The 10,946-nt window shown below is 41.4% G+C and overlaps 1 protein-coding gene across 1 annotated transcript; it reads right to left on the bottom strand.

Annotated features, from left to right (window-relative positions):
- Positions 1 to 453: 453 nt before the first annotated feature.
- Positions 454 to 9,991, bottom strand: LOC123731878 (uncharacterized). Its single transcript, XM_082971928.1, has 4 exons — positions 9,076 to 9,991; positions 1,312 to 1,413; positions 809 to 1,147; positions 454 to 688 (listed from the first exon to the last, which is right to left on the bottom strand). The coding sequence occupies exons 1-4, from the start codon at positions 9,215 to 9,217 to the stop codon at positions 483 to 485; spliced, it is 789 nt and encodes a 262-aa protein (XP_082828054.1). The 5' UTR covers positions 9,218 to 9,991; the 3' UTR covers positions 454 to 482.
- Between the last annotated feature and the right edge of the window lie 955 nt (positions 9,992 to 10,946).

Raw genomic sequence — 10,946 nt, 5'->3', positions numbered from 1 at the left:
CGAATGCATACTCTTTCATAACGTATTGGAACGAGGGTACCCAACATGAAGTAGCGCGCCAGGTGTCTAATGGGACATCACCGTTCCATGGCTCTTGTTCGGTCAGATCTCCCTCCAGAAGACTCAAAACACTTTGTAAAGGCTGGTGACATCTAGTGGAAGCAATAGGAAGTGCCAAAATATTCCTAAACCCCTGTGTTTTTCAATGGGATAGGTTTAAAGTCAATACAACACATCAGGTATCCACTTCCTGTCAGAAAATGTCTCAGGGTTTTGCCTGCCAAATGAGTTCTGTTATACTCACAGACACCATTCAAACAGTTTTGGAAACTTTAGAGTGTTTTCTATCCATATATAATAAGTATATGCATATTCTAGTTACTGGGTAGGATTAGTAACCAGATTAAATCGGGTACATTTTTTTTATCCAGACGTGCAAATGCTGCCCCCTAGACCCAACAGGTTAAATACTGGAAGATACATTACTGACCAAGGGATGTTTGATCATAACCCCCCCGCCATATCTCTCTCTCTTTCTCTCTCACCTGTTCCTTATCACTGTTGATGATCACCAGGTCTGCTCCTCTCTCCAGACAGTCATCTTTGCTCTCCCCCCAGGTTTTAGTCTCAGTAGACAGGAAGTACCAACTGGATTCAAACTTCTTCCAGTCTTTAGGGCAGGTTTGTTCTACAAGACAAAAACATGAATTTCCATCTTATTATTCTGCACCTATTATTTTAGAATACAAACACAAGTTGACTGCATATTAGATATATGATGTTATGATCATTTATTTGGTAAACTCACTCAGATTAGAGAACTTTCTCATGAGATCATTTTTCTCTTTTTGTTGCTGGTCTCTCTCTTTAGTCAGAAGGCTGTAACTGGTCTGTAGCTGGTCTCTCTCTTTAGTCAGGGTGTTACTGCTGGTCTGTAGCTGGTCTCTCTCTTTAGTCAGAAGGCTGTAACTGGTCTGTAGCTGGTCTCTCTCTTTAGACAGAAGGCTGTAACTGATCTGTAGCTGGTCTCTCTCTTTAGTCAGAAGGCTGTAACTGGTCTGTAGCTGGTCTCTCTCTTTAGTCAGAAGGCTGTAACTGGCCTGTAGCTGGTCTCTCTCTGTTGAGTCGTGATGACCAATTACTCCATCTGTAAAAGGGAAAAGTTAATCAAACATGTAACTACCACACCATTGATGATTAAGGATGATTAAGGATGATTAAGTATGATTAAGGTTGATTAAGGATGATTAAGGATGATTAAGGATGATTAAGTATTCTACTTAAGTCTCAGTGACAAAATACTAAACTTACAGTAGACAGACAGGCCTATGATCCCAGTCAGTAGGAGAACACACAGCAGCCCCAGACACACTGCAGCTACTCCAGAGGGTCTCTTCCACCACTGGAAATGTACTGAATCACAAATTATTAAAGTATGGTATTTGGTAATGTGTTTTACTGTATCATCCACGATTGGGACAAATAGATAAAATAAAATTGTATTTGTCACATGCGCCGTATCCAACAGGTGTTTTAACCTGTTGGGGCTACAGGTTAGCAATGAACCCCGAGACGGGATTGCTAACAAGGCTGGAAATTCAAAACATCAAAAATCTAATAATTTCAATTTCTCAAACAAGCAACTATTTTACACCATTTAAAAGATAAACATCTCCTTATTCCAACCACATTGTTCGATTTTCAGAGGCTTTACGGCAAAAGCATAAAGTTAGATTATGTTAGGACAGTACATAGCCACAAAAGTACAAACATCCATTTTCAATTCAAGGTCAGGCGTCACCAAAAGCAGAAACCAGCTAAAATTATGCACTAACCTTTGGCAATCTCCATCAGATGACACTCCTAGGACATTATGTTATACAATACATGCATTTTTTGTTCCATCAAGTTCATATTTATATCCAAAAACAGCATTTTACAGTAGCGTGAAATTCAGATTTTTTTCTTCTCTGAAGTGCTTCCGGTGAACAACGTTACAATTTACAAAATTACTATTCGAAAACATTGGTAAATTATAATATTGTGATTCAAATAATAATAGTTTATCATTTCGTAAATGCTACTGTATTGCCAGATTTCAAAATAACTTTACTGGGAAATCACAAGTTGCAATAAACCGGGTGCTGTGCTAAGAACAATAGGCTAGGCTATATAGGTTAGCATCATCTTGTAACCAGCTAATATCAATAATACTATCGTCAATAATCCCTTACCTTTGATTATCTTCATCCATTGGCACTTCCAGGAATCCCAGGTCCACTACAAATGTGGTTTCTTTTGACAAAGTTCATAATTGATGTCCAAATAACTCCAAGTTGTTCCATGTTGTTAGCGCTTCGGTGGCTACTCAAAAGTAGCGCGGGCGGGGGGTGGGAAGTCACAGCGAAAAGTTAAAAAAATAATCTATTTACGTTCGTTCAAACGTCAAACGTTGTTTAGCATCAATCTTTAGAGCCATTTTTAACGTGAAACATCAGTAATGTTTCAACACGACCGCTCCTGTGTCTAGAAAAACATCTTTGAAAATTGTCTCGAGTCACATGCTTGAGCAGGTGCAGGCAATAATGGAAGTGACGACATCCCAGGGAGGTCAACTTCCCTTCCTTGTCATCCGGTCTCTGTTGATCATAGACGCTTCAAACAACTTTATAAAGATCGCTGACATCTAGTGGAAGCCGTAGGAGTTGCGAAATGAATCCTTTCTCACTGTGGTATCTATTAAACAATGATTAAAAAAAAATAGTACAGCCACAAAATTCTTTTTTTCTCTCAGGTTTTCTCAGGTTTTTGCCTGCCATATGAGTTTTGTTATACTTACAGACACCATTCAAACAGTTTTAGAAAATTCAGAGTGTTTTCTATCCAAATCTGGTAATAATATGCATATCCTAGCTTCTGAGTTGGTGTAGGTGGCAGTTAAAAATGGGCACATATTTTTTTCAAAATTCTCAATACTGCCCCCGTAGCCCATTAAGAAAAATACAAAAAAATGAAAATAAATAAAAGTAACAAATAATTAAAGAGCAGCAGTAAAATACCAATAGCAGGGCTTTATACAGGGAGTACCGGTACAGAGTCAGTGTGCGGGAGCACTGGTGTCGAGGTAATTGAGGTAATATGTACATGTAGGTAGAGTTATTAAAGTTACTATGCATAGATAATAAACAGAGTAGCAGCAGGGTAAAAGAGGGGGGGGACAATGCAAATAGTCTGGGTAGCCATTTGATTAGATGTTCAGGAGTCTTATGGCTTGGGGGTAGAAACTGTTTATAAGCCTCTTGGACCTAGACTTAGGCACTCTGTTACTGCTTGCCATGCGATAACAGAGAGAACAGTCTATGACTAGGGTGGCTGGAGTCTTTGACAATGTTTAACCTCTCTAGGCTAGGCGGGACGAATTCGTCCCACCTACGTAACAGCCACTACTATCCTGTGGCGCGATTTTCAAAACCTTAAAAATCCTATTACTTCAATTTCTCAAACATATGACTATTTTACAGCCATTTAAAGACAAGACTCTCGTTAATCTAACCACACTGTCCGATTTCAAAAAGGCTTTACAACGAAAGCAAAACATTAGATTATGTCAGCAGAGTACCAAGCCAGAAATAATCAGACACCCATTTTTCAAGCCAGCATATAATGTCACCAAAACCCAGAAGACAGCTAAATGCAGCACTCACCTTTGATGATCTTCATCAGATGACAACCCTAGGACATTATGTTATACAATACATGCATGTTTTGTTCAATCAAGTTCATATTTATATCAAAAACCAGCTTTTTACATTAGCATGTGACGTTCAGAACTAGCATACCCCCCGCAAACTTCCGGGGAATTCGCTAACATTTTACTAAATTACTCACGATAAACGTTCACAAAAAGCATAACAATTATTTTAATAATTATAGATACAGACCTCCTCTATGCACTCGATATGTCCGATTTTAAAATAGCTTTTTGGTGAAAGCACATTTTGCAATATTCTAAGTACATAGCCCAGGCATCACGGGCTCGCTATTTAGACACCCGGCAAGTTTAGCACTCACCATAATCATATTTACTATTATAAAATTTCATTACCTTTTGTTGTCTTCGTCAGAATACACACCCAGGACTGCTACTTAAATAACAAATGTTGGTTTGGTCCAAAATAATCCATCGTTATATCCGAATAGCGGCGTTTTGTTCGTGCGTTCCAGACACTATCCGAAATAGTAAAGAAGTGTCACGCGCATGGCGCAATTCGTGACAACAAAATTCTAAGTATTCCATTACCGTACTTCGAAGCATGTCAAACGCTGTTTAAAATCCATTTTTACGACATTTTTCTCATAGAAAAGCGATAATATTCCGACAGGGAATCTCCTTTTCGGCAAACAGAGGAAAAAATCCCAAAGGCGGGGGCGGTCGGGGTCATGCGCATAAGCTAGTGTCTCTTGATCGGCCACTTGAGAAAGGCGATAATGTGTTTCAGCCTGGGGCTGGAATGACGACATTCTGTTTTTTCCCGGGCTCTGAGCGCCTATGGACGACGTGGGAAGTGTCACGTTAGAGCAGAGATCCTTAGTAAATGATAGAGATGGAAAAGAAGTTCAACAAATGGTCAGACAGGCCACTTCCTGTAAAGGAATCTCTCAGGTTTTGACCTGCCATTTGAGTTCTGTTATACTCACAGACACCATTCAAACAGTTTTAGAAAATTTAGGGTGTTTTCTATCCATATGTAATAAGTATATGCATATTCTAGTTACTGGGTAGGAGTGGTAACCAGATTAAATCGGGTATGTTTTTTATCCAGCCGTGTCAATGCTGCCCCCTAGCCCTAACAGGTTAAGGCCTTCCTCTGACACCGCCTGGTATAGAGGTCCTGGATGGCAGGAAGTTTGGCCCAGTGATGTACTGGGCTGTATGCACTACCCTTTGTAGTGCCTTGCTGTCGGAGGCCGAGCAGTTGCCATACCAGGCAGTGGTGCAACCAGTTAGGATGCTCTCGGTGGTGCAGCGTTAGAACCTTTTGAGGATCTGAGGACCCATGCCAAATGTTTTCAGTCTGTTGTGCCCTCTTTTCAGATTTTGTTGTGCCCTCTTCACAACCGTCTTGGTGTGTTTGGACCATGTTAGTTTGTTGGTGATGTGGACACCAATGAACTTGAAACTCTCAACCTGCTCCACTACAGCCCCATCGATGAGAACAGGGGCATGCTCGGTCCTCCTTTTCCTGTAGTCCGCGATCATCTCCTTTGTCTTGATCACGTTGAGGGAGAGGTTGTTGTCCTTGCACCACATGGCCAGGTCTCTGACCTCCTCCCTATAGGCTGTCTCGTCATTGTCGGTGATCAGGCCTACCCCTGTTGTGTCATCGGCAAACTTAATGATGGTGTTGGAGTCATGCCTGGCCATGCAGTCATGAGTGAACAGGGAGTACAGGAGGGTACTGAGCACGCACCCCTGAGGGGCCCCCGTGTTGAGGATCAGCGTGGCGGATGTGTTGTTACCTACCCTTACCACCTGGGGGGCGGCCCGTCTGGAAGTCCAGAATCCAGTTACAGAGGGAGGTGTTTAGTCCCAGGGTCCTTAGCTTATTGATGAGCGTTGAGGGTACTATGGTGTTGAACACTGATCTGTAGTCAAGGAATAGCATTCTCACATAGGTGTTCCTTTTGTCCAGGTGGGAAAGGGCAGTGTGGAGTGCAATAGAGATTGCATCATCTGTGGATTTGTTTGGGTGATATGCAAATTGGAGTGGGTCTTGGGTTTCTGGGATAATGGTGTTGATGTGAGCCATTACCAGCCTTCCACTAACTGTTGCTACGGGTCGGTAGTCATTTAGGCAGGTTACCTTAGTGTTCTTGGGCACAGGGTGGTCTGTTTAACCTCTATGGGCTAACCTACTCAACAGCCAGTTGAATACTGTGGCGCAATTTTCAAATACCTTAGATATGCTATTACTTAACCTGTTAGGGCTAGGGGGCAGCATTGACACGGCTGGATAAAAAACATACCCGATTTAATCTGGTTACCACTCCTACTCAGTAACTAGAATATGCATATACTTATTACATATGGATAGAAAACACCCTAAATTTTCTAAAACTGTTTGAATGGTGTCTGTGAGTATAACAGAACTCAAATGGCAGGTCAAAACCTGAGAGATTCCTTTACAGGAAGTGGCCTGTCTGACCATTTCTGGAACTTCTTTGCCATCTCTATCATTTACTAAGGATCTCTGCTCTAACGTGACACTTCCCACGTCGTCCATAGGCTCTCAGAGCCCGGGAAAAAAGAGAATGTCGTCATTCCAGCCCCAGGCTGAAACACATTATCGCCTTTCTCAAGTGGCCCATCAAGAGACACTAGCTTATGCGCGTGACCCCGACCGCCCCCGCCTTTGGGATTTTTTCCTCTGTTTGCCGAAAAGGAGATTCCCTGTCGGAATTTTATCGCTTTTCTACGAGAAAAATGACGTAAAAATTGATTTTAAACAGCGGTTGACATGCTTCGACGTACGGCAATGGAATACTTTGAATTTTATTGTCAGGAATTGCGCCAAGCGCGCGACACTTCTTTACTATTTCGGATAGTGTCTGGAACGCACGAACAAAACGCCGCTATTCGGATATAACGATGGATTATTTTGGACCAAACCAACATTTGTTATTGAAGTAGACGTCCTGGGTGTGCATTCTGACGAAGACAACAAAAGGTAATGACATTTTTATAATAGTAAATATGATTATGGTGAGTGCTAAACTTGCCGGGTGTCTAAATACCGAGCCCGTGATGCCTGGGCTATGTACTTAGAATATTGCAAAATGTGCTTTCACCAAAAAGCTATTTTAAAATCGGACATATCGAGTGCATAGAGGAGGTCTGTATCTATAATTCTTAAAATAATTGTTATGCTTTTTGTGAACGTTTATCGTGAGTAATTTAGTAAAATGTTAGCGAATTCCCCGTAAGTTTGCGGGGGGTATGCTAGTTCTGAACGTCACATGCTAATGTAAAAAGCTGGTTTTTGATATAAATATGAACTTGATTGAACAAAACATGCATGTATTGTATAACATAATGTCCTAGGGTTGTCATCTGATGAAGATCATCAAAGGTGAGTGCTGCATTTAGCTGTCTTCTGGGTTTTGGTGACATTATATGCTGGCTTGAAAAATGGGTGTCTGATTATTTCTGGCTTGGTACTCTGCTGACATAATCTAATGTTTTGCTTTCGTTGTAAAGCCTTTTTGAAATCGGACAGTGTGGTTAGATTAACGAGAGTCTTATCTTTAAATGGCTGTAAAATAGTCATATGTTTGAGAAATTGAAGTAATATGATTTTGAAGATTTTGAAAATCGCGCCACAGGATGGCAGTGGCTGTTACGTAGGTGGGACGAATTCGTCCCGCCGGTCCCATAGAGGTTAAATTTTTCAAAAATATGACTATTTTACACCATTTTAAAGATAAGACTCTTGTTAATCTAACCACACTGTCCGATTTCAAAAAGGCTTTACAACGAAAGCAAAACATTAGATTATGTCAGCAGAGTACCCAGCCAGAAATAATCATACACCCATTTTTCAAGCTAGCATATAATGTCACATAAACCCAAACCACAGCTAAATGTAGCACTAACCTTTGATGATCTTCATCAGATGACAACCCTAGGACATTATGTTATACAATACATGCATGTTTTGTTCAATCATGTTCATATTTATATCAAAAACCAGCTTTTTACATTAGCATGTGACTAGCATGTGACTAGCATTCCCACCGAACACTGCCGGTGAATGTACTAAATTACTCACGATAAACGTTCACAAAAAGCATAACAATTATTTTAAGAATTATAGATACAGAACTCCTCTATGCACTCAATATGTCCGATTTTAAAATAGCTTTTCGGTGAAAGCACATTTTGCAAAATTTTCAGTAGATAGCCCGGCATCACAGGGCTAGCTATTTAGACACCCAGCAAGTTTAGCACTCATCAAAGTCAGATTTACTATAAGAAAAATGTTATTACCTTTGTTGTCTTTGTCAGAATGCACTCCCAGGACTTCTACTTCAATAACAAATGTTGGTTTGGTCCAAAATAATCCATCGTTATATCCAAACAGCGGCGTTTTGTTTGTGCGTTCTAGACACTATCCTAAAGGGTAAATAAGGGTGGCGAGCATGGCGCAATTCGTGACAAAAAAATTCTAAATATTACATTTCCGTACTTCGAAGCATGTCAACCGCTGTTTAAAATCAATTTTTATGCCATTTTTCTCATAAAAAAGCGATAATATTCAGACCGGGAATCTGCTTTTAGGTAAACAGACAAAGGAAAAGAAAGCATTCGGTCGAAGCGGGCACGCGCCTAAGCCCATAGTACTCTGTGTGGCCACTTGCCAAAAGCGATAAAGTGTTTCAGCCAGAGCCTGCATCGATATCGTTCAGCTTTTTCCCGGGCTCTGAGACCCTATGGAAGCCGTAGGAAGTGTCACGTTATTGCACAGATCCTGAGTCTTCAATAAAAAGAGCCAAGATGAAACACTACTTCTCAGACAGGCCACTTCCTGCTTGAAATCTTCTCAGGTTTTGGCCTGCCATATGAGTTCTGTTATACTCACAGACACCATTCAAACAGTTTTAGAAACTTTAGGGTGTTTTCTATCCAAAGCCAATAATTATATGCATATTCTAGTTACTGGGCAGGAGTAGTAACCAGATTAAATCGGGTACGTTTTTTATCCAGCCGTGTCAATACTGCCCCCTAGCCCTAACAGGTTAAAACATGTTGGGATTACAGACAGACAGTGAGAGGTTGAAAATGTAAGTGAAGACACTTGCAAGTTGGTCAGCACATGCTCAGAGTACACGTCCTGGTAATCCGTCTGGCCCTGCGGCCTTGTGAATGTTGACCTGTCTAAAGGTCTTACTCACGTCGGCTACGGAGAGCGTGATCACACAGTCGTCCAGAACAAAGCCATATTGCTACATGGCAATCTCACCTGTTTAGTGTGTGTGTGTGTGTGTGTGTGTGTGTGTGTGTGTGTGTAATCTTACCTGAATCAACAACTCCATCTCTTGAACTGGGCTTGAAGGCTCTTACATTGGAATATAATTGGTCATCAATCTCTGTGTTCTTCATTGCATCAAGCTCATCGTCTTCAAATCCATCTGAGTTTTCATAGACTCCCTCTGACATCTTAACACACTTGTGGTGAAATACAGTAACTTCTAACCTCAACTCTAATATACGTCTATAGCTGTGTCTTCTCCCCGCAAAGTCCTGCGTCTGTGTGACTTTAGGTAGTGAAACTCTTTATCAGTCAACCACAGTGAAGGGGAAATTGTGAAATTAGCACAACCCTGGCCACTACGTGACTCCCACCAGCCTTAGTGTGATAATATAATACATGATATGACTCCCACCAGCCTTAGTGTGATAATATAATACATGATATGACTCCCACCAGCCTTAGTGTGATAATATACTACATGATATGACTCCCACCAGCATTAGTGTGATAATATAATACATGATATGACTCCCACCAGCCTTAGTGTGATTATATAATACATGATATGACTCCCACCAGCCTTAGTGTGATAATATAATACATGATATGACTCCCACCACCCTTAGTTTGATTATACATTGCTCAAAAAAATAAAGGGAACACTAAAATAACACATCCTAGATCTTAATGAATGAAATAATCTTATGAAATACTTTTTTCTTTACATAGTTGAATGTGCTGACAACAAAATCACACAATAATAATTTATTGAAATCCAATTTATCAACCCATGGAGGTCTGGATTTGGAGTCACACTCAAAATTAAAGTGGAAAAACACACTACAGGCTGATCCAACTTTGATGTAATGTCCTTAAAACAAGTCAAAATGAGGCTCAGTAGTGTGTGTGGCCTCCACGTGCCTGTATGACCTCCCTACAACGCCTGGACATGCTCCTGATGAGGTGGCGGATGATCTCCTGAGGGATCTCCTCCCAGACCTGGACTAAAGCATCCGCCAACTCCTGGACAGTCTGTGGTGCAACGTGGCGTTGGTGGATGGAGTGAGACATGATGTCCCAGAGGTGCTCAATTGGATTCAGGTCTGGGGAACGGGCGGGCCAGTCCATAGCATCAATGTCTTCCTCTTGCAGGAACTGCTGACACACTCCAGCCACATGAGGTCTAGCATTGTCTTGCATTAGGAGGAACCCAGGGCCAACCGCACCAGCATATGGTCTCACAAGGGGTCTGAGGATCTCATTTCGGTACCTAACGCAGTCAAGCTACCTCTGGCGAGCACATGGAGAGCTGTGCGGCCCCCCAAAGAAATGCCACCCCACACCATGACTGACCCACCGCCAAACCGGTCATGCTGGAGGATGTTGCAGGCAGCAGAACGTTCTCCACGGCGTCTCCAGACTCTGTCACGTCTGTCACATGTGCTCAGTGTTAACCTGTTGGGGGTAGGGGGCAGTATTTACACGGCCGGATAAAAAACGTACCCGATTTAACCTCTTACATCTAGACGTTCCGCTAGCGGAACACCTGCTCCAATATCCAATGATAGGCGTGGCGCGAATTACAAATTTCTCAAAAATACAAAAACTTCAATTTTTCAAACATATGACTATTTTACAGCATTTTAAAGACAAGACTCTCCTTTATCTAACCACACTGTCCGATTTCAAAAAGGCTTTACAGCGAAAGCAAAACATTAGATTATGTCAGCAGAGTACCCAGCTGGTGAGTGCTAAACTTGCTGGGTGTCTAAATAGCTAGCCCTGTGATGCCGGGCTATGTACTTAGAATATTGCAAAACGGACATATCGAGTGCATAGAGGAGTTCTGTATCTATAATTCTTAAAATAATTGTTATGCTTTTTGTGAACGTTTATCGTGAGTAATTTAGTAAA

Source organism: Salmo salar, unplaced genomic scaffold (genome assembly GCF_965601325.2).
Source record: "Salmo salar unplaced genomic scaffold, fSalSal1 ptg000436l, whole genome shotgun sequence".
In the NCBI taxonomy this organism is placed as follows: Eukaryota; Metazoa; Chordata; class Actinopteri; order Salmoniformes; family Salmonidae; genus Salmo; species Salmo salar.
Note: the sequence above shows the minus strand (reverse complement) of the source record. Positions and strands in the feature narration are given on the sequence as shown.

Bases quoted from the DNA above. Each gene is read 5' to 3' on its own strand.
- LOC123731878 (XM_082971928.1), bottom strand. From the start codon at position 9,217: ATGTCAGAGGGAGTCTATGAAAACTCAGATGGATTTGAAGACGATGAG. The intron at 1,148-1,311 runs GTAAGTTTAGTA...TCCCTTTTACAG, and splicing joins CATAGGCCTGTCTGTCTACT to ATGGAGTAATTGGTCATCAC. The intron at 689-808 runs GTGAGTTTACCA...TTTGTCTTGTAG, and splicing joins GAGAAAGTTCTCTAATCTGA to AACAAACCTGCCCTAAAGAC.